This window comes from Panthera tigris, chromosome C2 (genome assembly GCF_018350195.1).
Source record: "Panthera tigris isolate Pti1 chromosome C2, P.tigris_Pti1_mat1.1, whole genome shotgun sequence".
NCBI lineage: Eukaryota > Metazoa > Chordata > Mammalia > Carnivora > Felidae > Panthera > Panthera tigris.
The window spans coordinates 112,640,693-112,668,468 of NC_056668.1; the positions used below are offsets into that span (position 1 = coordinate 112,640,693).

A 27,776-nucleotide genomic window follows, 5' to 3' on the forward strand; every position below is an offset into this window, starting at 1 on the left:
GTTCCTCAGCAGAAGCACTGAGAATGGAGAATTCTCGTGGAATGCAGAATCTTTGGTGAATTAAAAATCCAAGAACTTGAAGAGAACATACGATCCAAACTCCAGCTCAGAGGCAGGCGTGGTGTTTTTAAACTCATCTTATGCAGGAGGTAACCTCCTTGCCTAGGACACGTAAATGGAAATCTCTCCATATGCTTTGCAATTATCACATAAGCAGTGAAGAGGGTAAGTGGTCAGAAAAACCGCAATTCATAAATCCACTTTTAGGGAAGGTGGGGAAACAGGCTGAATCAATCTGTGGCTTGCATCTGTTTACGTGAGGGTAAGAATTTGTCATGCAAACTTGCCTTTCCTCCTGGTGTCTCCTGCACTCCCTGGCCTTTTTATTGGTTTGGGTGATTTGGAAAATTCCGGTGCATCCTAGCTGAAGTAAAAGTAAAGAAACAGTTGTGAAGCGAAAGGGAGATTACGTTTTGAAGTTTGCTTTGTTACTGTCTCTTCTCTTCTGACCCGGGGCAATTTGTAACAAAGCCCTCTTTGCTTTTTCTCCTCCTTCCCCAGGCCTCACCAAAGATGGAGCTTGGGGGGCGTTGGGGGGTTGTTCCTTTTCTTTTCGTTGCAGCACTATCTCAAGCTAAAGAACCATGGCCGAGATACTTAACCTCTCTTCATCTTCCTTTGAAGTATTGAGGTAGATCTGAAAATTTTTCACGACACCAAATTTCCATATATCTGTACATTACAGAATTTTACTGGGAGAATCACAATAGGTAGCCTATTGTTTAAACATACATTTTAATACCATTTAGTGTCTCATCTCTAAATTCTGTGAGCTATTAAGAGATGAAATCCTGTAGATTTTCTAACAGTTCGAAAAAGAATGTTTAAGGGAAAATGTCATCAGCACACTCACCTGCAAACAGATGTGCTCTTAGCAACTCAAGAGTAACAATAAACAAAGGAGCAGTAGTTGTTTTTTTCTCTGCTAAGAGTTGCTAGTACACAAAGTAAATGAGCATTGCCAGTGGCCTGAGGGAATAGAGCGAGCAACCTGCTGCTGAGACTCTAATACCTTTATTAACCAAGCCAAGCAACCCAATGCTGGCTCTATCCATTCCAGATTAATTCCCAAACAGCTAAGCACTTAATCTGAGCAGCTTATACCTACAAAGTCATAAACTTGTCTTAAGCAATTATAATCCTGAATAGGAAGGAGGTTGAGTAGAGGGAGAAAAGTCACTGATTAGAGGAAAGAAAGGGTTAATTAACAGAGGACAATATTTTTAGAGTGGCTTCAAAATTCAAAGATAGGAACGTGACCCCAGCTGCACCAGAGCAATCTTCTGAGACTTTATCTGTGCTCTCATTCCTCCCTCGTCCTCCCCAATCCCACAAAATCTTCTCCCCAGTTTTGGTGAAGGCTCATGGAGAAATGAGACCAACTTAGAGAGTTCTGATAATCACATCTGAATCCCTGAGGCCAACTCTACACTGGATTTTTCATTTACATGAACCAGTAAATCCTTTGCTTTGGTGCAGGGGCTTAATTCAGATTGGGTTTCCCTCGTGATTTTAAGAGTTCTATTCTGATTACTACAATAAAACTAAAAGTATGCATTTTCTCTACTCAGAATTGTAAGAATTTAAATAGATTTGTTTTATGTAAAAATCAAGATCAGTAGTCACTATTAAATGTAAGCATAATGCAGGCATATCGCCTCTTTTGCACTAAGAAAATCTGGCAATTAAAATCAATTACAGACCCAAAGATTTAACATTTCCTTTTAAAACATCTATCTAAAAAGTTAAAAAAAAATTCTTAATGTTTATTTATTTTTGAGACAGAACGTGAGCAGAGGAAGGGCAGAGAGAGACACACACAGAATCCGAAGCAGGCACCACACGCTGAGCTGTCACACAGAGCCCAATGAGGGGCTTGAACTCATGAACCGCAAGATCATGATCTGAGCCGAAGTTGGGTGCTTAACCAACTGAGCCACCCAGGCGCCCCTAAAAAGTTTTAAAATACGAACCCAACAAAGGATAACTACACAACTTTGCCACATAGATAAAACAGATTACTTGGGACAACTGAGTCCTCACTGTTTCTTAGAAACATAATCTCCCGCTCCTCGCATTCTGTTTCCTCTTTGAGTTCCCATTTTACTGAATTCTTGAGTCACTCTATAAACATGAAGCAAATGGACATTTTCTTCTGTTCCATGTGGTACACTTTCTTGCAGGTTCAGTCATAAGCCTTCTTTCTGCATTCTGCTCTATGGTGCAGTGCTCCTCAGTGTGGACTACAGACAGACAGCACCAGCATTATCGGGAAGCCTGTCTGAAATGCAAATTATTGGGTCCCATCTCAGATCAACTGAATTCGAATCTCTATGGATGGCATCCAGGACTTTGTCCCAATGATTCTTAGGCACACAAAAAGTTTTGAAACTAATGCTGCAGTATATTTACATAGTTATCATGTTCCTTTTTATTTCGCTCAAGCTCAACACAGGCAACAGAAAACATTCTAAAAAGCTTTGATAGAGAGCAGGCAACTTAACACTCTTCCCACTCTGAGACCAGTTTATATTTTTCTTCAAGATACAGTTCGGAACTAAGTTCATATCTATTCGCTTTTCTGAAGCCTAGGGAAAAAGAGCCCAGGACCATGGAATGGAGAGGCTCACCAGAATTTTTTTAAAATATCTGCACTTTGTTTCCTCTTGTGAGATCATTAAATTGCCTCTATCAGTCAAGAGGGAACGTCCTCATATTATTTTTCTCCAGATTTGGGAATGTCACTTTTACTTTCTCAGAAATTCTGGAGGTTGGGGGTAATGATGGACAATGACGTAAACTGCTGCTCTCTGCTCCAACCCAGCACAGAATCACGCTACAGACCTGTTGTTAGTTCAGCAACACTGAAACACAAAGGGACCATAAGGCTTGAGAAGCAGTTTACAATCCAAGAGCAGGAAGACTTGAGTACCAGACCGAGAGGGAGGAGAAGTGTTAGCACTGGCTGGGTTAAAAAAGCATTAGAAAGAGAACATGCTATTTGATACCAACAATTTTTACAAAAAAAAATTTCCTAAATACAATTGTTATGTGAAGTGTCCTAGCATAGATTTAATTCCACAGAAGAGGGGTTCCTTTCACATCAGCTCAACGTAAGTTTATTTTCACAATGCTATCGTAGTAAGCCACTAAACTTTACAATCCCTCATGTTTCTCTCAAGAGATTTTTTTTTAAAGCCTTAGTATTGAATATCACCAAATCATGCTTTAGAAATCTGCAGGCTAGTTTTAAAATCTGAATTATTTAAAATTATGACAGTGATAAAATACCAACCAATCAAGGTCCCAAACTAATAACATTCAAAATAAGAAAGAATCATCATTGGACTCCTGTTGGATTTTGGTAATGGTAAAGTCTGACCAACTGCTGTCATTAATGTTAATGCCATAAAAAATGTATTTATATTCTGAAGTATATGTTTTGTATATCTTGATACTGAGGTATAAAGCCATATTTTGCCAACAGATTTTTTTTTTTTATTAATCTAACAAGTAATTTCGTCCACAAGAGCAACTGTGGTAAACACACCAATAACATTAGGCAAGCTGCTGTAATGTTCTATGGTCTTCTAATTAACATAGTACATAAACATTTATAAACAACACAGCCATACCAGTTTGTAAGCAACTAATAAATTCTGAAATGTTAGAAATATAATAAACTAATTCTAAATACTTTCTTTTTAACTTTCCCCCTTTCCATATTGTTTTCAATATTCATGCTTCCCACTAATTTTTTCACTAGACTATTAAATCCTAGATTTAAATATGGTCAAAGATAAAACAATATTGAGATGAGTGTCAACAAAATAAGACACTGAGTTTTATCAGCATCTAAGCCACTTAAAGCTATTCTCCAAAAGACAAGTTATTCACCCAAGACAAACATGAAAAAAAGTTAAAATTTAATCACAGGTTCTTCAAGGTTAACCTGTCAGATACATGGGAATACCCAAGGCTTGAGTTTGGAAGGTCTAAATGCCAAAAGGTTAACTTGTCACTAGTGGAATGGCCATCAGCTGAGGAAAGACCCTAAACACACTGAGCACTGTGTTCACTTTACAGGAGACAGGAAGTCTGGGCTAGTACTAATTAAGTTAACAAGGTTTTAAGCCCTAGGCAAAGATAAAATATTACACCTGAATAATAACCTCTTAGTAACTTCCAGCTTAAATTGTATTGACTCTTGCCATTATAGGAACTTAGGTTAACAGTTCTGCAGTCTTAATTAAAAGGACAAGCCATTAAATCAATTTCCTGAAGTGAATTATCAGACTAACTTCCTGTTAGCTAGAGATCACAGTATATTCCACCGTGAGGCTGTAAAATCATGATGATTACCAGACATCAGTTCAACAAATATCCAGTGATAAATGAAGTATAAGGTCGTGCTAAGTGTTCGGTAGACCAAATGTTGAATTAGCTCATAATTTTTCCTCAAATCACTTTATTTCTAGTAACAAATCTAGACCTATCATTCCTATTCCCATATGGAAGCTAAAATATGTTAAGACTGTTGCTATAGGACTATTTTCCTACATTATGATCCTATTTCCACTAAATTACTTACAGTCCATCAGTTTACGTTTTTTATTAAAAAAAAACTATCTTTTTAGAACTCTGGAAAGATATGAAATTCACTGAATAAAAAACTTTTCAGTTTTGTTCCTTAAATATAATAAAATTCTGATATATGATGGTAAACAAGTTAAATTATTAGGCAAGTAGTCTCCATTCACCTAAAATTAATGTTGTAAAGAGATTCAACTGAACTTTGAAATGAGTTTCAGTTATCCTAAAAATGGTAAATGACTTATTACTGTGTGTGAATCTAAAGTGTGTTCCTTATGAAATAACAAAAATTGAGGAAGACAATTTTAAATATAAGGTTAATAGGTACGCTGGGCAATAAATTCAAACTTTTTATTTAACTTACATCCGCTTAGTTTTTTATTGAGTTAGGTATAAAGGCCCAGTTAATCAACTCATTAGATTGGTCAAGGCAAGACACTTGAACTACATAACAGTATTTAAAAAGCAGTTGGTCTTTTAGTAATTCTCTGGTAATCACACACGCACACACGCACATACACACACAAATTGGTAGAGTACTCTAGATATAGGATTTCCCCCCATTATCTCATATAATGCACTGTTCACAATCTGCAGTGTTTTGAAAACTATATAAATTGGACATGACCAAATTAAAGATGCCTGATAAACTCTTATAAAGTTTTTGGGAACTTCAGCTGTATTCCCAAAAAGATCAATTTTAAACTATAAAAAAGGAAAATTCATATAAAATCACAACAGATTTAACAGACATCTTTGAAAAAAAGTCAAATTGTAACTCAATTTTCTACTTTTCCAAGTATGACTAAGGAAAAAAAAGGTACAAGTAGTAATGTCTACATTTTTTAAAAACTATTAACTGAGTGAATTTGGGGAAGAAAAAAAAGCTATACAGTATTATTGCACTCCACGAATGTGCAGAATTCCAAAATGTGCCAGCACTGAAAAACTGTCTTGCATTGAGGTTTTCCAAGAGGTACAACGAGCCTGCCAAGAAAGCATCTGGTCTGTACTAACAGCTTGCTGTCTTCAGTACAGGCCTTCATAATGTCAGTCACGCTGCTCTTGCAAAAAATCCCTTAATGTCTGAAAGACATAGACAAAAAAGAGTATTTTATTTCAAACTTCACTCTTATAAAATCAACTTATTAATAAGAAGAGAACAGAGAACATCTCTGCTAAGCAAAAGTTAACTCATATTCACCTCTCTGTGTTCACACACATTTGCTTATAACTTTTCTATCTTGACCATGTTAAAAGAATCTGCACACTCTTAGCAACTAGTTAGTTGCAGGTAAAGGGAAGATATGTATATAAATATTCTAGCGTAATATACCAATTCTGACCATTAGTAGGAGTTCAGAGTCCAAAAAATGACGTTACAGGCCCAGCTTTTAAGCCTTGAAGATAAAATTATTAGCACAACCTTACCTTGTTTTGGCAGGTCCAAAATGCTCTTGATCACTTAATCAATTTTAATAAAGAAAACATCCATCTATTAAATCTTAAGTTGGGAACTCAAGTGATAATAGACACTAGAATATCTAGTACCTTGCTGATATAAATAGTTATTGTATTTTTAAACTACTTACAAAAGAGTTTTCAGTGCTGATAGGTTGGGCTATGATCGGTGATGTGGGATTGAATCCATATGCACATTGAGCTTCATTTCATTGTCAAGAATTTGAACAAGCTGTTGCATGGATGGGAGGTGACCAGATTCCAGCTTGGACCACACAGGCACATCTATAAAAATAAACAGTACCACCCCCTAAAATTAAAGATGGGTCTATAATAAGTGTTCATTCTACAAATATTTATTGTCTATACATACAGCTGAGGATACAGAAGTGAACCAAAGAATTATACTTCTGTAATTACACCGTTGTATAGTTTACATTCCAGTAGGGGAAATACAGAAAGTACTATACAAAATAGCTACAAATCACAACTGTGTATTAAGAATTAAAAGCAGAAGATGCTGAGGGACACAGGGGAGGCTACAAAGGAGCCTTTGCAATTATTATTAAAAGTGAGAGGTATTATTAAAATTGAAAGGTATTAAAAGTAAGAGCTGAAATACAGGAGAAGAGTGGTACAAGAGAGGCTGGATAGGTGAATGGGGACTAGATCAGAGTCAACAAACTATAAAGAGCCAGGAAGCAAGCATTTTCAGCTTGCAAAGACATATAGTCTATCACAGCTACTCAACTCTAATTGTAGTCTGAAAGAAGCAACAGGCAAAACAAGGGCATGGTTGTGTTCCAATAAAATCTTATTTAAAAAACAGGCAGCAGGACAGAGAGTACACATGGCCATGGTTTGCTAATCCCTAGTCTACATCATGCAGGACCTTTTGGCTATGTTAAATGTTCTGGTCTTTATCTTGAGGACAAAGTAAAGCCACTTAATGAACTTGAGGCAGTAAAGCAATGAGACGAAAATGATGTGCATTAAAAAAAAGAAAAAAATCACCCCACTGTTTGGAGCAGGTATCAGCAGATTTTTTTGTAAGAAGCCAGATAATAAATGTTTTAGGCTTTACAGATCGAGACAAAATCCAAGAAATCACAAAGGTAACCAGAGAACTAAATTTCCACAAATTTTTTGACGGAACTCAAAACTTTAGGTAATAAACACTAAATTTTGAATTTCATTTAATTTCCTTGTGCCCTAAAATATTCTTTTGATGTTTTGGAACCATTAAAAAAGTGTAAAAACTACTGTTAGCTCATAGGTCATATATGACAACCTCTGGTTTAGAGAATGTATTAGAGGGTAACAAAATAATTATGGCATGGACTAGAGTGGTGGTAATAAAGATAAAGAGAAGTAGATTTTTGAGAAATGTAGAAGGCAGAATTAAGAATCAGACTTAGTAATCCATCAGATATGGAGAGTAAGGGAGAAACTGAGGTTATCCTAGGATTCTGACATCGGTAACTGGGTAGAATGATAATGATGCCATTATAAATAAACAAGAAATGCCATGGAAGGAGCAAATTGGAGTGCACAAGAATTGCAGGAAGCAGAGGCAATCAATAGATTGGGAGTAGGAGTTTAAGATTCCCAAGCATAGCACCTAGAAGAAAGATCTAGAACTCTGTTGAGTACATTCAGGAGTCATCATATGGATATAATTCTCAAGCCAGGGGAGATGAGGACAATAGAAAGTGATAATTTTGCATATTATGGAAAACAGAAAAGCCTAAAGGTCATTATAAATCATTTAAAATGTGTTACAAAATTCGGGGCGCCTGAGTGGCTCAGTTGGTTAAGCGTCCGACTTTGGCTCAGGTCATGATCTCACGGTTCGTGAGTTCGAGACCTGCATTGGGCTCTGGGCTGACAGCTCAGAGCCTGGAGCCCACTTCAGATTCTGTGTCTCCCTCTGTCTGCCCCTCTGCTGCTTGCACTCTGTCTCTCGCATTGTCTCAAAAATAAATAAACATTAAAAAAAATAAAAAAAATAAAAAATGTGTTATAAAACGCAAATTATTCAGAACCCACCATTCAAAGTTATCTCAAATGCACCTGTTGACATACACTGGTTCTCAATCATGTTGCTCAAGAAGAAAACCATCATACATGCATAGACCTAAAAGAAAATATAATTAAGTACAACAGGCAAAGTTATTTTAAAGACAAAACAATATTACAACTGAAGACACAGTAATCTTTTAAATATACAGACTCATTTTTATTTGGTAATGATTGTTTTTAAATCTACTTTAAAAGTTTCTATACAGACTATTATTGCTCTTCTATATGTTCAGATAACATATACAGAATAAGAAAAACGCAACATTCATTCACAGCTGTATACACACTGAAGAATATATATTCATAATGCAGAGACAGAATTTCTCGAGATCTTGTAATAGCCTTAATAAGTTACACAAATGAATACTAGCAAAAGAAGGGTTTATTTCACCATTTTTATAATGTAAGGTATGAATTCACAAGAGACTAGTGATGCAATAAAGAGCAACTCCATGTATTCAATACAACCTGTCCACGTTCCAAACAAATCATTTTGAGTCAAATAAAAAAATTGGTAAGAGAAAGCACTTGCATATTGAATTACATTCACTTCCCTTTTGAATGCATACCTATACCCTTTCCAAAGAGAAGTTCCTTGGTGGACAGAAAAGTTTTAATAAAATCACCTGACTAAAAAGCAGGATGTAGTGAAGATATCAATTCACAGCAAGTTGTTTCAAAAAAAGTTAATAAAAATGCTCATAGCAAAAGAGAAAGAGCTCTCCTCCCAGTCCCACTTGAACTAGGTAGGCTTTAATTTCTTAAAGGTTACTCTCACATTTGGAAATATGTCTATTTTCATGCAAACAATACACAAGGAAGTTGCATGAAAACTACAGCTTTCAAGTATATTCCTCTTCCATAGATCAATAATGTTATATGTCTTCAGAAGTAAAATGCACTAAAGATGGAATCAACAGAATTAATAAATGTAACACAAAACGTCATGAGTACTTAACTTCTAATTCTTAATCTTATGCATAGCAATCTTACTAATAACAGGGTAGAGACACAGTTCAGTGAGAGGTAGCACCTGATGATGTTTATTTTAAGAAGCCTTGCCTGTTACTGGAAATAAGTTTTTTCCTAAGAAAAAAAAGAAAAAGCATAGCTATGTAGGAGTCCACTAAAAGTAGTATCAGCCTAGAACTAAAGAACAAGACCAGAAACCAGAATACTTCTCAGAAGGAAACCTAAGAAGCAATCTCATCCAAGAGAGAAATAAAACTATTTCTCATAGCAGAAAGAGCCTCCAGAAAAAGATGATTTTAAGTGAAACAAATGAAAGATACCTAAAAAGAATGTATGCTACAGCAAGACCCTACAAAGGAGAAGGGACAGCACAAGATGTGTATGTCTATTTATACTGATTGAACAGAAGAGTCAAAGGACAAGTAATAAAAACAGAAAATTTTAATAAGAACAAATCAGCAGAAACCCCATTTTTAATGTGAATAAACCCATTAATACCCATATTGTTTGGTATAAAAGCCTTGCATTCTATGTATATTATGTTCTTTGTATATGATTTGACCTAATCTATATAATCAATATCCGGTATTAAATTATTTTGTGCCCAGGTTCTACTAAAGTCACACCTCACTATCCTTCAAATAGTAAAAAGATGTGGCGCCTGGGTAGCTCAGCCTGTTAAGCGTCCGACTCTTGATTTCAGCTGAGGTCATGATCTCACAGTTCTTGAGTTAGAACCCTGTGTGGGGCTCTGTGCTGACAGTGCGGAGCCTGCTTGGGATTTTCTCTGTCCCTCTCTTTGTCCCTGACCCTTCCCCTCTCCCGCCATCAAAATAAATAAACTTTAAAAAAAAAATAGTAAAAAGATAAGAGCTAATCATTCTTAATACATAAACATAAAAACGAAGGCCAAGAAAAGAAAAACAAATACAAACAAAAAACTAAGTCCAAAAACGGTTAAGTGTCTTGCCCAAAGATTAAAAAATGATTGAAGCTGAAATAATACACGTGGACAGGTGAATCAGCAACAAGTACACAACAATCCAGTAAAATATTTCCATTGACAACCTAAAAACCTACAGCTACCAAACTATTAAGTTACATACCTTATTTTCTTGGCCCCACTGCCAGATGCTAGGAGCTTGCATGCCAAAGAAAGCAAAAGGATCCTTGCCAACAATTATTAAGCCTATTAATACTAGTTTGAAGACTGACAGGAAAGATGCTATGTGTCTATCAAAAGAAAAAAATATATATAAATTCATCAGAAGCCACAATTTCTCACCTAATTCAAAAACTTCCTAACTCAAGTATATGTATACAGACATTTTCTAGACACCAAATCTGGAACTTACTAATTACAACTAGTGAAAAAGATAGTAACTAAAGTTCATTGTGGAGTTTTAAAACAAAACTAAATATCCTTTAAATGAATAAAAAATTAACTTGTAAAATTATACAGCATTAGCCTTTAAAAATCCTATTAACAGCACGGAATTTTACACCATTGACTTTGTATAAAAATTTGGGTGTTCTTCATTTATTTCCAAAATAAAAATTATATAAGAAAACACATCTTTAAAAGATTGCCACCTCTGAAAAAATCCTCCTCTTTTCCTTCTTTCAGTAAAATTCTTCTAAATTTGGATCAAATAAACTTGCTACTTGTAAAAGAGTTTCTCTGTACATTATAACCAACTAAGAAGTTATAATAACCAATTAATTGAACCAATTCACAGAAGTTTACTCACCGAAGTGAAAAAAAAATTCATTAAAAAATTTACTTTTAAGTTACTGAAATTTACTTACCTATATATGGGTTGAGGGAGGTAATTTTCTCCTTCAATGCGGATGTCTGGGTACCGCTGGCTTATAACCCGCATGTACTCCTCAAACACCCGCCTATAACCTCAGGAAACACTGTAGAAAAATAAAAGTGCTTCCATTAAGTGCTTCAGAATATGCCTACACTTATTTTGCATTTAGACAAAGTCTAAAAATTGCCAGGATTAAAAGTGTTTCTAATGAACAGTGACAAAGTAATAATGATTGATGTTGGAGGATGGCAACATGGAGGTTTTTTCACAAATTTCACATATTTAAGTTACCTTCCCCCATGTATACCCATCTATTAGAACATTAAACATTACAGACTTGGGTTACTGTTGGGCAGCAGCATGTATCTATTCACATATGTTAGCATATTTTGAGCTCTCAAGATCACCTTGCTTTTTGGGGAGCTATCATTAAGTATAAACACTGAAATGAAAACAACTCTTACACATCTAAAATAGAGACTTGCAAAACTGGGGCACAGAAAGCTTACAAAATACCAAGACATGAGACATGAAACTTTGGCTCTTATTCCTACTCTGCCCCTAACTGGGCAAACATGCCTGCTCAATCACAATAAAAGTAACTTAAAGAACTCTTAAATCCCTTCTTACTCTACAGTTGCTTCTACTTTACAAAGAAAAACAAAGATTGGGAAGATAATTTTCAACAATATGACAGCAATCCATGTCATTACTCTAGCAATTAAGTCAACAGCATCCAATATCGCCATTAAAATTTCTGAACACTAAACTGTGGATATATGACAGGCTTCCCCAGCAAAAAAAGGGAAAAAGGCCACCAGAGTGCATATACAGGCAAAAGGAAAACTTTATGACATTGATGAAAAAAATTAAAGACACAATAAAAGACATCTCATTTTCAGGGTTCAAAATTCATATTGTTGGGGCACCTGGGTAGCTCAGTCGGTTAAGCGGCCGACTTCAGCTCAGGTCATGATCTCGCGGTCCATGAGTTCGAGCCCCGCGTCGGGCTCTGTGCTGACAGCTCAGAGCCTGGAGCTTGTTTCAGATTCTGTGTCTCCCTCTCTCTGACCCTCCCCCGTTCATGCTCTGTCTCTCTCTGTCTCAAAAATAAATAAACGTTAAAAAAAAATTTTTTTAAAAATTCATATTGTTAAAATGTCCATATACCAAAAGCAATCTACAGATCCAATGCAACTGTATAAAAATTCCAGAAACAGAACAATCCTAAAATTTGTATGGAATCACAAAAAAAAAAAAAAGCAAAAAAACAGAATAGCCAAAGCAATCTTGAGAAGAAAGAACAAAGCTGGAGGCACCATGTTTCCTTATTTCAAACTGTATTACAAAGCTATAGTAATCAACTATGTATAGTAGTAGCACAAAAACAGACACATAGACCAATGGGACAAAATCAAGAGCCCGGAAATAAACCCACACAAAAATGGTCAATTAATTTACAATCAAGGAGCCAACACTGAAAAAAGGATAGTCTCTTCAACAAATGGTATTAGGAAAACTGTCAGCAACATGAAAAGAATGAAACCACTATCTTCCATCATACATGAAAATCAACTCAAAATGGATTAAGGACTTGAACATAAGACCTGAAACCACAGACCTCCTAGAAGAAAACATAGTTGGTAAGCACCTTGACATTGGTCTTGGCAAGGATTTTCTGGATTTGACCCTAAAAGCAAAGGTATAAAAAGCAAAAAATAAGTAAGTGGGGGCCTATATCAAACTAAAAAGCTTCTGCACAGCAAAGGAAACTATCAACAAAATGAATAAGCAACCTACAGAACGGGAGAAAATATTTGCAAATCAGGTATCTGAAAAAGGAGGTTAATATCCAAAATATACAAGGAACTCATACAACTCAATAGCCAAAAGTCAATAATCTGATTAAAAATGGGGAACCAAAGACAACATAAAAATGGCCAACAGAGGGGCACCTGAGTAGCTCAGTCAGTTAGGTGTTGGACTCTTGATTTCGGCTCAGGTCATCTCACAGTTTGTGAGATCGAGCCCCATGAAAGGGCTTGGTATTCTCCCTCTCCTCTCTCTGCCCCTCCCGCACTCAAGTGCACCTTCTCTATCTCTCTAAAAATAAAAAAATAAAAACACATTTTTTTTTAATGGCCAACAGATAAATTAAAAAGTGCTCCACATCACTAATCAACAGGGAAATGCAAATGAAAACCATAAGGAGATATAACCCCACACTTGTTAGGATGCCTGTTATTTAGGATGCCTATTATCAAAAAGATAAAAGATAATAAGTGTTGGCAAGGAGGTGGACAAAAGGGAATCCTTGTGCACCGTTGATGGGAATGTAAATGGTGCTGCCACTATGGAAAACAGTATGGAAGTTCTTCAAAAAATTAAACACAGAACTACCATATGGCCTAGCAATTCCACTTCTAGGCATATATCCAAAGGCACTACTATCTTTAAGAGGTATCTGCACCCCCATGTTCATTTTAGCATTACTTACAATAGTCAAGACATGGGGGCGCCTGGGTGGCTCAGTCGGTTAAAACATCCGACTCTTGATTTCAGCCTGGGTCACGATCTCACAGTTCATGAGTGAGATTGAGCCCCACGCCAGACTCTGTGCTGACAGTGCAGAGCCTGCTTGGAATTCTCTCTCTCTCTCTCTCTCTCTCTCTCTCTCTCTCTCTCTCTCTCTCACACACACACACACACACACACACACGCATACACACACACTAAATAAACTTAAAAAAAAATAGTCAAGACATGAAAACAACTTAAGTGTCCATGGACAGATGAATGGATAAGAAAATGTGGTATAAATACACAGGGGAATACTATTCAGAAAAAACAAAAAAACAAAAAAAAAAACTTCTACCATTCGCAACAACATGGATGAAACTTGAGGGCATTATGCTAAGTGAAGTAAGTCAGAAAGAGAAACACAAATTGTATAATCTCATTTTTACACGGAATCTAAAAAAGCCAAGCTCAGAGACATGGAGGCTGGTGGTTGCCAGGGGCTGTGGAATAGGCAAAATGGGGAGATGTTGGTCGGAGGATACAAACTTCCAGTTGCAAAACAAATAAATTCTAAGGATCTAATTTACAGCAATGTGACTATAGTTAACAAGACTGTATTGTATACTTGTAAGCTGCTAAGGGAATAAATATATGTTCTCACCTAATAAAGGTAATTATATGAAGTGATGGATGTGTTAACTAACCTTATTGTGGTAATCATTTCACAATATACATGTATATGAAATTATCACTTTAATTATACATAATTTCTATTTGTCAATCATAGTTCAATAAAGCTGAGAGAAAAACAGGAGGCAGTACCGCCAAATCAACAGAAGAGCTTACAAACTCAGGTAGGATTGTTAAGCATTTAGGTACATTAAATTCTAAGTTAAGGAACACACAAATATAAAGCAATGAAAGTACAGAGGAAGCAGAATCAGTAATTAAGTGACAGTAAAGTAAAATGTAAGGTGCCAGCTTTGTCAATCACACTGTTATCAAGGAAAAACATACCAACCACCACCACAGGCGTCAGGTTGATATGTGACAGGGCATAACAGTCCAAACACTAGATCTCAATTTAAGAAAATTCATTTTTCAGGAAAAACAAACAAACAGAAATTCACCTGTTTGCTTTACAATTAATACTTCCTCTACCTTCAGAATAAAAATTTCACAAGAAATTAAGTCCCTAAAAAGTATGAAATTTTTGCAAAGGGAGACAAATTTCCACAGCTATACTTAAAAGAACTTAGTAAACATACTTTATGTTTACTAAACAATTACCTTATCTAATATTTTATTATTACTGTTGTTAAATTCACCAAATAGTAGTATTTTGTTACAACTGCTTTCTCTACAAGAAATTTTTAATGGTGCTTTTGTTTTGAGAATATTACAAAAATAATCTAGCTCACCTATATGCCTAACTACCTTGAAACCAAGATATGCCCCCTGATGTCAATGGCTCTCAAGTTTGCATCAGTATTTACAATGGAGTTAATTATCTAAAATGATATTCTCTTAACTTTTAATGAAATATTTTGAAAGCTAGAGACGAAGTTAATTGAGTTCAAACTTCTTTTTTAATAGACGAAGGGGAAAATAGGAAGCTCAGAGAGATGAAGTGACTTTTCCACAGTTTTACATCCATATACTTATTAATCCACTCACTCAAATACTTACTGAATGCCTACTACAAGTCACGCACTATATTAGGCACTGGGTATGTAGTGATGAGTGACACAGATACGGTCCCTGCTCTTAGGGCTGAGAGACTAGAACACAGACTTTGTGATTTAAGATCCTAGCCCCTTCCTCTAGACCCCAATAGAACATTTAGGTGATGCAAGAGCTATCTTTCCCTAAGTCCAGGAAATAATTCCCTTTGGTGACAATGCCACTAGCAAATACCCATACAGTCGAACTCCTGGTGACAGAGATCTCTGAGGTTCTTCCATGAGGAAGACCTATAGATTCTCCCTCTGGGAGAGCTAAAAACCTGTGGGCCCCAAGAAGTCCCTCGTGTTTGCTCTGGAGTTCCAATCCTTTGCCAAGGGAAGCCCAAAGAGGCCTAGCTAGAGAGGTGTATTTACATGCAGGCAACACCTCTGGTCAGATTCCTCCTAGTCACCTACTTTTCTGGCTACTGTGCTCAGAAGCCTAATTCTATCCTTGGTTCCTCCAGTCTCAAGTCTTCGGCATAGTCTCAGACCTCCAGATCAAAATCCAGATAGAATCAGCTCATATTCTTGAAACCCAAAACAGACTTTAAAATTGTACCTTTCTTCAAATTTCCAGTTATAAAATGCTGAAGTCATGAGGATGTGATGTACAGCATAGTGACTATAGTTAGTATTAGTGTATGGAATATTTGAAAGTAGCTAGGAGAGAGGATCGTATAAGTTGTCATCACAAGAAAAAAAATTATAACTACATATGGTGACTGCTTTAACTAGACTTACTGCGGTAATCATTCTGCAATACATACAAATAAGGAATCTTTATGTTGAACAACTGAAACTAACACATTATGTCAATTATACCTCAACAACAACAAAAAAACCTGTACCTATTTTATTTCTGAAAAATAAAGCAGTTTACAAAATTGACACAACATATTTTTTAGATGAGTTTCCTTACATCTAAGTAAACTTTCCTCCCTATATTTGTGTCCAGAATTGTGAAGAAAAACTAAAGAAACTTTTCCCTGTATAACTGTTTTCCCCCAAAGAGTTTTTCTGTTTTGAAATAGCTATCTCCACTGCTGACAGATGTTTTCCAAAACAAAATATAACTAGTGTTTATCGAGGTGGGCAAAATGTTAAATTAAAGGCATACATGGTAAGGAGCCAGTTCTCATTCCACTTCTACTACCACACCCAGCTCTTTCAACTTATTCCATTCTTTCTGCATCCATGAGTAAAACTTTGACTTTCAGTAAACCTCTAATACATAAATATGTGAACATGCTAAATATATGCTGCAGCCGACGTCTCTTCCTCCTGCCCCAGGACCAAAAGTCCCTAAGAAGTAGACTTAAACTTTGAAATCTTAACGTTAATTCCTAATCACTTGGCAAATCTCTAGTAATTACTATACAGAGTCGACTTGTGCAATTGCCTAATTTAAAATATGTTTTCACGGTACTTTTCTAAAACAAAAAACTTGCATACAAATGAGATGATCTACATGTAATGGACAGAAAGGATATTTAGGAAATAAAGGAAAATGCCTTGTCTGTGCTACTTCAAATAGATTCTGTGCTTTACTAGGTCTATCATGCTTACAGTGTCCTGACTCATGATGGCAACCACCCCACTTTTCCCCTTTCTATATTATGTCTGCCCCTAACTGTAGTCAAATGCTTGCTTATATCAAACTTGAGTCCATCACTTGATTTCAGCTCAGGTCATGATCCCATGGTTTGTGGGTGTGAGCTCTGTGTCGGGCTCTGCACTGACAGCATGAAGCCTGCTTGGGATTCTTGTTCTCTCCTTCTCTCTCTGCCCCTTTCCCGCTTGCTTGTGCATACACTCTCTCTCAAAATTAAATGAACTTTAAAAATAGTTTAAAAATGAAACAGGGCAAAATCTCAGATATTTATGAAATAAATACTGATGATTTCTTTCTATTTTTAGCATCTCTTGAATAAACCTTCCCCTTTTATTTACAATAATCTCCTCGGGACACCTGGGTGGCTCAGTCGGTTGGGGGTCTGACTTGGGCTCAGGTCATGATCTCATGGCTTGTGAGTTCGAACCCGCATTGGGCTCTGTGCTGACAGCTCAGAGCCTGGAAGCTGCTTTGGATTCTGTGTCTCCCTTGCTCTCTGCTCCTCCCCCACTTATGCTCTGTTTCTCTCTCAAAAAGAAATAAACATTAAATAAAAAAAAAAAAAATAACCTCCTCTCCAACAGTCTTCTCACCCATACATAGGACTGGATCCTGTTTACATAATGAAACCAACGCCTGCCATTGTTGACAGTCCAGAAAAATGCAAACCTGTCAGAGGAAGGCTTGAATTCCCTGACTAAAAACAAAGAAATGGGATTTAAAAAGTGACTATCTCCACAAAGGTGAACATTTAACACATTTAATCTTTCCAAAGGACTGATAAGTCAGTCTTCAGAGAACCAGAGAAAAATAAAGTACCTTTTCTTGAGAAAAAAGGACACGTGAGCCAGGGAAGATTGAATGACATCTCAGACTTTCCAGTTTTCTATTCTAGCCTGTCTTGAGGCCCTGCTGCATCCTTGCCTTTAGGTTCACGGACTATTCTTCTAACAATTTTAAAATGCATTTTCAAACATATTGTTCAAACCAGTTCAAAAAGGTTTCTGCTACTTGCATCCCAAGAATTTCAACTAAATTTCTCCCACAGTGCACCAATAAAATCAGGAAGATATTTTGTAAATACTGTGCTCTCTGATTTGTCTATAGCATTGCTCAGTCCAACAGCTCACTGATCATTGAAAGCTGTGTTTTTAGATGTATGTAATCTTTATTTCTCCTTGTTCTATTTAGTAGATGAAGTGCTATAATATAAACACGTGTCTGGTGCATCACCTGCTCTAAGTGCTTTAAGGAATGAAATCTGCAAGGTGTTCTAGGAACTACACAAGAAACAAGGTATTCAGGGAGTGAAAAACAGACTAAAGTCATAAATGTTTTTAAAAAAATGCAAACAGGTGTGCTTATACACTCTGAAGACCAAAATGTGGCCCAGAACTTGTTCAGTTTTTTAAGATGAGGCAGAAGCAGCACCAAAGAAGTATCAGATTAAGGATCAGTATTGTACGAAATCAAGTGATTTCCCTTCTGGCTACCTTACTCTTAGAACACTACAGTGGTCACCACAGTAAAAACGCACACACAAAATATGACTAACGTGACTTCTAAGATTCCTGACTTCTTTACTGAGTTTATTCCAAAGATTTGACAAACCTAAAATGTGATTAATTATCTTTTTCTGTTCTCTTCCTTCTTTTGTCTTATTCTTGAGGTCATTAGCTTCTAGTTTCTCTATACCATTGACGTAACATTTCAGGAATTCTGCTGCTGCAGACTATTCCACCAAGAATTTATAAACTGCTTAGTTCCTCAGCTCTTCCTGGGGAAGGAATTTTCTGTTTACTCTGGAAAACACTTTTTATAAACAGATTTATACAGTATGTAGTCAATAAAAAGCACTCAATAAATAAATAGAAATTCTTTGTCGCATCTTAAAATACTTTATATATATCAAACTTTTATTCTTTTCAATACATTTTTTAATTAGAGATATGATTCACATGCCACAAAATACACCCTCAGTTTATTTTTTATCAGTTGTCAGAGAGACTGGCAAAAAAATATATCGTGTTCTGTGCTAGTTCAATGGCCAAACTAAAGAAGTCTCTGGGCTGCTTTATTGCTTTCCTATTTGACCTGTGCATTAACCTGGTTGTAGACTGATTTCACATCACAGTAGAATAAACTCAATAAAAAAGCCAGGAATCATAGAAAGAAAACCACCAACAGGACAATAAGTTGTAATAATCAAAAAGGGTGTGTTGGATATCAGAGCAGCAGAAAGAAGATTTGCAGTAGTATAATGAATTCTGGAAGTTTAGCCCCACCAGTAGAGGCATAGAGGCCAGACCAAGAACATTACTGATAAGGGTACGTTCAAAACTGAAGTTTTACATATATTACATTCTATGCCCAACAGCTACCAAGCTGGAACAGAGGCTAACCAGGTAAAAACCTACTAGAAATGAACACTATTAGGTGATATCAATCTACATTCCAGTTAGGAATATAAAGGCAGGGAGAGGGGGAGAGGGGCAGTCAGGTTATCTCAGGGCCAACCACAGTGGACTGACTATAAAAGGTTTTACTCACTTTTTCAATAAATATTAACTGAAGACACACAATAAGAGAGAACCCAAGGCAGACAAAAATTATGCCTTTTTTGGCTGGCAACATTCTAATAAAGAAGAAAAAGTGAACTCGTTAATAGTCTACTGGAGAAGATACACTTCAACAACTGGTAATATCTGAAGCTGTTTCTCTTTTGAGAAACAGGGAGGACAAACAGAAAAAACAAAACAAAACAAAAACACCTAAGGGACTACGAGAATAGTGTCATAAAACAAAAAAGCAGAAATAGCAAATAGAAAAGATTCAAAATAAGAGCCTATATCCAAAAATATTCTTCTGCAAGAAGCAGAAGGATGAGAAGAGGTAAGGAAGCACTATAAGAAATCCCAAAACCAAAAAGCAGAATTAAATATTTTGAGGCCCTAAAAAAAAAAATATATATATATATATATATATATATATATATATATATATATATATATATAATGGGTAGAAAACTGAATAAGTGATAGAAGATAAATAATCAACAAAAATTACAGAAGATCTGAATATTATCATTAACAGATTTCACAGCTACATCAGGTTTCATTTTCAATAGTAAAAAAATCCCTTGATAGCCCAAAGAACATTTGCAACCAATGACCATGTTAGGTCACAAAGAATGCCTAGGAAGTAGAAATAGCAAATGTCATATTCTCTGATTAAAGTGCAATAAACTAGGGGCACCTGAGTAGTTCAGTCGGGTCAACATCCAACTTCGGCTCAGGTCATGATCTCACAGTTCGTGGGTTTGAGCCTCGCATCCAGCTCTGCTGACAGCTCAGAGCCTGGAGCTGTTTAGGATTCTGTGTCTCCCTCTCTCTCTGCCCCTCCCCTGCTCACACTGTGTCTTTCTCTCTCTCTCTCAAAAATAAATAAACATTAAAAAAAATTAAAGTGCAATAAGCTAGAAATTTTAAAAAACCCAATCTACTTGGGGCACCTGGGTGGCTCAGTCGGTTAAGTGTCTGACTTTGGCTCAGGTCATGATCTCACGGTCTGTGAGTTCAAGCCCCGCGTCGGGCTCTGTGCTGACAGCTCAGAGCCTGGAGCCTGTTTCAGATTCTGTGTCTCCCTCTCTCTCTGATCCTCCCCCATTCATGCTCTGTCTCTCTCTGTCTCAAAAGTAAATAAACGTTAAAAAAAAAAATTAAAAAAAAAACAACTCAATCTACTTGCTGGAATGGGGGGATTGCGGGGTGACTTAAATGGGTGACAGGCATTAAGGAGGGCACTTTTCAGGAGGAGCACTGGGTGTCATCTGTAAGAGATGAATCACTGGGTTCTACTCCTGAAGCCAAAACTACACTGTATGTTAACTAAATTGAATAAAAAAAAAAAAAAATCCAACCTACTACTTCAAGCTCTTCTAGCAGGAATATTAGCTAGTTTAACTATGTCAAAATTTAAATGTGATACCCTTTAACATAATCATAATACTTTATTTCTGTGGATTTAGTTTATAGAAATCACTGGACCAGTACACAATACATTCAAGGATATTCATCTTAGCAAAGTAATTTTGTGAAAAACTGGGATCAACCTACGTGTTAACCAATAAGGCACTAGTTAGATAATTTAAAGAACACTCATCTTATGTAATACTGTGCCTGCTGATGCATCTCCCTATTTACTGACAGTAAATGATAAGTGATGAAGGAGAAGGCAAATTAAGAAAAAAAAAAAAAAGCCTATGACTATGAACTCATTTTTTGTAGAATTACATAATATAGTATTGTGTGCAGAGTCGTCTTGAGTCTCTTCAAATATTAATAGAGAGCTACAAGTATTTTTTGCTTTCTTATATGTACTTCTGAGGGGAGAGCAAATTATGTGATCCCAAAATATGCCACTTTGGCATGTGGCTTATTTTGAGCTGAAGGTAATCTAGACCAGGCAGACTCAAAACAAAACAAAACAAAACAAAACACAAACAAAAAAAACCCCCAACTTACTGCTCCCTTAACTACCTGAAAGAATTTAGATAAGGTGCCTGAACCAGATAGAAAGCTGTTATCAGAGGTAACTTATTATCTGTGGCAAGGCAAACATCTAATTACCAAACATCTGCTCTTCTTATTGTCCTGTGTCTCTCCCCGCCTTTGAAGCCCCAGGCTTAGCTGAGGATACTGTATAAGCCTCAATTGCCCCACTTGTTCTTGCATCTCATATTTTTTATGGGGCTCTCATAAGCATGTAATTAAATGTTTTTCTCCTGTTCATCTTTTAAGTCATTTTGATGAAGAGACCAGCCAAAAGAACCTAGAAGGGTAGAGGAAGAATTCTTCCTCCCCTACACTTCTTATTATTTTTACAAGAAACATGTATTATGTTTATAGCCAGAAAGTTAATTTCATTTTGTAAAAGATCAAAGTCTTAAAGTTTTCAAAGATTTACTTACCAAAGTTCTCATCACAATAAAAGACGATGAAAATAATATATTACAATAATAAAACTTGATAAATGGTAGCATTTACACTGTACTAAGACTTTTTAATTGATTATCTGCCTCCTTTATTTCCTGCCCCTCTCCCCGCTTTGTGCTGACTCAGGCTCCATTTACATACGATCTTCCTTACTTCTATAAAGCTCTTTCTCTACATCTCCTGGTGGTTTCCCCATACCCCTCTAGATTTCATATCCTCCTCTCAAAGCCTTCCAGCTCTCCTTGAATAGATAATCTTTCTTTCCACTAGGTTTTTAAAGCCCTCTATTATGACCTCTTTTAGAACACTGAACAGAAAGCTCTACTGTAATACTGTTTAACATGTCTGTCTCTCCCACCAGACTATAGGTTTTCAAACATTATTGTAAAAAACTAATTCTTATCTCCCTAAATACTGGACAAAAGGGGAAAACGATGGCATGAAAAAAAGGGGCATAAAAAACAAGGAGCTGATTATGAGCAGTTCTTGCAAAACCCACATGGCAAGATTTCTTCCTCACCAATCCCAGGCTGCACCCCCATCAAGGTAAGTCATGTGAAAACAGGATTTGATTTCCCTTTTTGGAAAGCAGAAAAGGGGACAATCAGATGAACCAGGAAGTTCCACCTACACTCTTCAGTGACAAAGGCAGAAATGAAACACATACGTATGCTTTCATTTTTTGCCATGAAGCTTCCTAACATACAAAACAGAGTAACAGAATTTTAAACGTTACTTGGAATGCAACCAATAACCTCATGTTAGAGATGAAAAAATTGAGAGCTAAAGAGATTCAGTAATTTCCAGAAAGTCATTCAGAAGATAAGAGGCAGATCAACTTAGAACCTGGGCCTCCAAAGCATTAGTCCAATAAATGCAGTTTCCCAGTAACTATACTATTCAAAATTTATAAGGTTATCTTGGTGTTTCCAAATGACACATTCAATTTGATTTCCACCACTTACCTTAATGGCAAATGGTAAAGAAACAATGTTTCAATTTTCTGTAAGAGGAGATAAAACCTTTAAAACCACTCATATTTTACCTACTTCTAAAAGCTTTGGACTGAAGTACTTTGTTCATTATTATTATTATCTTAAACAGGCTCCACATCCAATGTGGAGTTTGAACTCACCACCCTGAGATCAAGAGTCACATGCTCTACTGACTGAGCCAGCCAAGTGCCCCTTTCTTTGCTCATTATTAAGTAGAGACAACTATTATGTGTACATTATTCATTTAGATACTGCAGTTGTTTGTTGTTTAAATAGTAAAACAAAAACAAAAACAAAAACAAAATGGTGACTAAGTTCTACATAATTATGGAAAACTTTAAAAATCTATTATAGTGGTAGGTGTGGCAGCCAGCATTTCATTTTTCTCTAATCACACTCCATTAGTTCTCTACTATCTGGATCAACTTACTCATTTATTTCATTGATTCCAAGAAGTACACTTCTCCTATTTAGCATCTTTTTAAAAATCAGGATTTATCTTATAATCATTACTGTGTCCCAGTTTAAATGGCAGTATTTTTTTTTTCCTTCTGAGTGGTATATAAAATAATGTGTAACTTATAATCCATCACATCTTAGGTTTGGTGAAATACAGTAACTGGTATTTAAGTTTTTAGTTTCAGTTACTATGGCTATTTTGGGGAGATGAAATTTCTTTGTAGGATATTCCCATTATTGTATTTTAAAAATTCAGGCTTCCTCCCTTTCCTTCTCTCTCTCTCTCTCTCTCACACACACACACACACCCATAAAATTGGTCTCCTTTAACGTTCTAGTGAATGGCACAGTACCACGCCAGAACTCAGGAGCCATCTTTGACACCTCTCACTCCATGCATCCTCTCCTTCCCCCCAAATATGTAACTTATCATGAAAAACTGCATCTCGTAAAGATCTTAACCTGTCCCTTTACATTCTATTTCTACCACCACCATTGTATCCCAAGCTCCATCATCTCTCACCTGGGCAACTCCCAACAGTCCCCTTAAATGGTTTCCCCATACTTATTCTTTGTCCCCTATAATGTCTTTTCCACAATGATCCTGAGCTTTTCTTAACATGGCCTGCCAGACCTTCCTGGGTTTGTGCCACCTTCTTTTTGGTCTTTGAGGTCAGCAGCCTTGGCTTCAAGCAATTATGTTCTCTTTACTACAAAGCCAGTGAACCTGTTATTCCCATTTCTTGAAAGCTCTCTGGCAATAAATCTTACCCTTTAGATCTCAGTTCAAAGTAGGTTTCCTCATGAAAACCTTCCCTGATCCTCTGACTAGTTCTCTCACACAACTATTCCTTTATAGCAGTTAGCACAATTAGAATTTTATGTGTTGTCCATGGATTAATGACTGCCTTCCATTCTTGCCTAAGATGTCTATGAGAAAACCGAATTCCCAGCAACAAAGTGCCTGCACAGAGGAGGTGCTCAAATATTTGTTGAATATGCAAATATTAGGTCCACGGTAACTCACGATCTGTAGGACTCACAATTTCTCCGATTTCTTCAATTCAGCCTTTTACTAATCTTAGTAAGTATCAACATCCAAATCAGTCTTAGGGCTTTATTTTCTTGCCTCCATACCATGAAAGCAAAGGCTGAGTTGGTATAAATTTAAATACAAATCTGTTCTTGTAGTAGTTGTTTCATTTACCTCTAAAAAATACTTTGTGTTGGTTGTCCTAAAATTATAGCAGTGGATTCTTAAATTAACCAAAATTAGAAAATTCTGCTGCACTCTGCTTACATTTTGAAATCTCAGCTTTATTTAATCTACTATTCTTAGCGAATCAGTTGTCAAATACTCAGATAAGTATTAACTGTAAAGAGTTGTAGCCAGTAAGCTCTTTAAATTACAAGTGATTAAATGCTGTAGGTCTGACTACATGTTAAATCTCAAATATGAAAAAAATAAAGCATGCATATAAAAACATCATGCCAAACGGTACCTGTCAGAATACATTCACATACAGAATGCATTTATTCATAAAAGTCACAAGAAAGGAAAATGTTACAAGGGAACTTTATTTTAAGCTCTGATTAGAGAACTTTCTTTTTTTACGTTCAATGTTTAAACATCCAAATAAGCAAGATAAGTTTTCTCCCAAAATAAGAAATCAGTTGTCATCAGACTTATCTAATTCTGTCACTCCGTCAATTAACATAAACTGAAGACTTAGGTATATAAAGTAATACTGCGCATTTCTGGAAGTTTCATGAGGGATCACATCTATATTGTTCACCATGGTATCTTTAGCCCTGGTACAAACAAGTCTTGAATGAATATTTATTGAAAAAATACATGAATGTAGAATAGTAAACTTTGTTTTAAGCTATTCCGCACACTGATCTCTCTCCCTTTGATTTCAACTTATGTGTTGTGCTGTTTTGTTCTTTAGCAATTATAAAAGTGGTACAATTAATGGATGATATACTGAGCTACAGTTAAAGAGGGAGTACTCATAATAAATATAAAGGAGGACAAAAGCAATTGAAAGTAAGGTAAAAATAGTTCTCTCCTTTGCTAATAGTGGTAATTAGTGAAAAATTGCCTTTTACAGCACTTAAATTTCAAGGAGAATTCAAAGAATTTTCACAGATTTAGCCTCAATCGTTTTAGCTTCCTCTCCTCTCCCAAAACTGCAAATGAATGTCCAAGAGATTCTGCCAAAACAAGAAACCCAATATTCAATTTACTATACACAGATTAACCTCTTGGGGAAAAAGTAACAAACAACAAGCTAATTTACCTGTATATGGAGGGCATACTAATAAAATTGTTTCCCATGTATGATTAAAACCAAACAAAACTGATTTCCATACATAACATGCTCTGGGTTACTGAAAAAGAAAACTCTTATTAGACTTTTGGGACAAGTTTGTACTTTAAAAGAAAGAAAAAGAATGAAAAAAATTATGCATCACAAATTCAAATGAAGTACCTAAAATTTTTAAAAAGTTTAGAGGAAGAACTGGATGCCCTTCCTAGAACATTTTGAAAACTTTGCTATGAACATCCTCAGTGGAAGGTGCACTTGTTAAATTATTGTGACAAGTATCCCAACAGAAGCAATTGTAAAAGAAGAGTATTTTGGAAAAGTACAAGTGAAACCAAGAGATGCAAAAGTAGGAAAGAAAAAAATTACATAACTTGGAAACTGCACTCTTTTTTAAACTACTTACATCCAAAGTTTCACACTTAATCCTTAACAATAATTACAGATAGTAAAAATGACTGCCACTCTCTAATTTTTAAAAATTATGGAAAAAGTTGGAATGGTCAAGCCCTAACTTCCATTTACAGTTTTTACAGTACGTTACAGAAAATGATATATGCTGGCCACACAGTAAACAGTTCAAGGAGTTTGTTGTTGTTTTTAATCAAGAAACTGCTAGGTTTTTATAGTTTTCACTCCAAAATAAAGTCTCAACATCTCACTTTCGGACTCTATGGGTCACTTAAACTGAATTTTAAAATTTTAAGTATTTGCGTACTCTTTAAAGATTAAGCAAAAAAAAAGAAAAGAAAAACGGCTGGGTAAGCAGAAAATCTAACCTTTAATACACTTATATTAATAAAGTTTTAAAAAGCCAACTTCAACTGCATTATGGCCAACACCAACACTCCAAAGTACCATGACTCTGAAAATTTACTTACCTAACCATCCTATCCTGAAGAAAATACAATCTTTTGTGATACAGGATTCTAATTTCTACAATTTTACTATTTTAGTTTAGCCTTTCAGTCTCCCCCAACCCAGTTACCTTATTACATGCATTATTGCTCAAGTTCTAACTTAACTAGGTAACAACAAAATCACAGAAAGAACAACGTCGACAAATGCCAGGTTTTTTTTCTGGTTCAGGGTTTTGTTTTTGCTTTTGTTTTTTTGTTTTGTTTTGTTCTTCTATTTATCTGAATGCATAAGATAGAAAGGTAGAAAGACATGCCAGGTCAGGCAACTCCAGGGAGTGGGGTGTAGAGAAATGGGGGAGAAAGATAAGAGTTGTTTGGGAGTGACCGTTGTCAGAAGAGCAACGTGCTCCTTTTCAAAGCACCTTTTGGAAATTGCAAACTGAGAATCAGCCTCCCAGGACCTCTCCTCGCCCTCCAGCTGTCAGAATCCCCACTCCCTCACTCAACAGTCGACCGGGGAAGGTCCAGCAGAAAAGGCGTCTATCCCTCGTGGGTCTCCTCCAACGACCCGAATTAACCTTCGCCCAGCGGCGCAGCGACGGCGCCCGGCAGAACCCCGAGAAAGGGGAGAGGAAAAGGGAACCGGGTGGCAAACGCTGGAGCTCCTCCACCGACGCTGCGCCAACTCGTGCCCACCTCCGCAAGCAGCCAGGGTGGCCATGGCGTGACGCCGCCAACCGGTCCTCCGTGCCGACAACTGTCCCCACCTCTTCGCCTTTCAGTATTTAACCTTCCCTTGCCCTCCTTCCCCACTCCCACCATTCTAGGAGGCAAAAAAGAACTGAGCGAAGTGAGCGGTTATACTTGGAGAAAAGAAGGGCAGCCTGACAGTCCCAGGAAGGCCCTCTGAGAAGGCAAGCTGCGGAAGGCTGCTGGCGCCGTTCTTCCGGGCCAAGAGGGAGGTTCAGCCCGCTAGGCCGCAGAGCCCGGGCCTCGCCTGGCGACAGAGGCCGAGCAGAGGCGCGGCGGCACTGCCGGGGCCCGGCGCACATACTCACCAAATCTGGAACTTGAGCAGCGGCCCCGTGGCGTACTGCATCTTTAATCTTTTGCTAGGCACGCCGCCCAGGTTGGCCGAGGCATCGCTCCGGATCACCGCCGACGCCGCCACCAGGAGAACTAGCAGAAACCTCATCTTAATCGAGCCAGCCACTTCGGCCGCCCTCAAACTGAGACTGCAGCCAGCCCAAGGCCGAGCGGGAGCCGTGAGCAGCTCCCCACCGCGCAGGCGCGA

The 27,776-nt window shown here is 36.8% G+C and overlaps 1 protein-coding gene and 1 long non-coding RNA gene across 4 annotated transcripts; one reads left to right on the forward strand and one right to left on the reverse strand.

The window, feature by feature from the left end:
- Window positions 1-5: 5 nt before the first annotated feature.
- On the forward strand, window positions 6-22,903 carry LOC122230756. Its single transcript, XR_006207828.1, has 3 exons — window positions 6-225; window positions 14,293-14,359; window positions 22,264-22,903. It is a non-coding gene; the product is annotated as an uncharacterized LOC122230756 (long non-coding RNA).
- On the reverse strand, window positions 252-27,776 carry SELENOT (selenoprotein T). Of its 3 annotated transcripts, none has more exons than XM_042957199.1 (6): window positions 27,541-27,776; window positions 10,978-11,088; window positions 10,275-10,401; window positions 8,164-8,251; window positions 6,246-6,399; window positions 252-420 (listed from the first exon to the last, which is right to left on the reverse strand). In XM_042957199.1, exons 1-5 carry the CDS (start codon window positions 27,675-27,677, stop codon window positions 6,275-6,277), a joined length of 588 nt encoding a protein of 195 aa, XP_042813133.1. In that variant the 5' UTR covers window positions 27,678-27,776; the 3' UTR covers window positions 252-420; window positions 6,246-6,274. The 3 variants fall into 3 exon arrangements, with proteins under 3 accessions (XP_042813133.1, XP_042813132.1, XP_007086370.2); XM_042957198.1 differs by having other exon boundaries at window positions 252-424; XM_007086308.3 differs by lacking the exon at window positions 252-420 and adding an exon at window positions 4,991-5,739 and having other exon boundaries at window positions 27,541-27,775.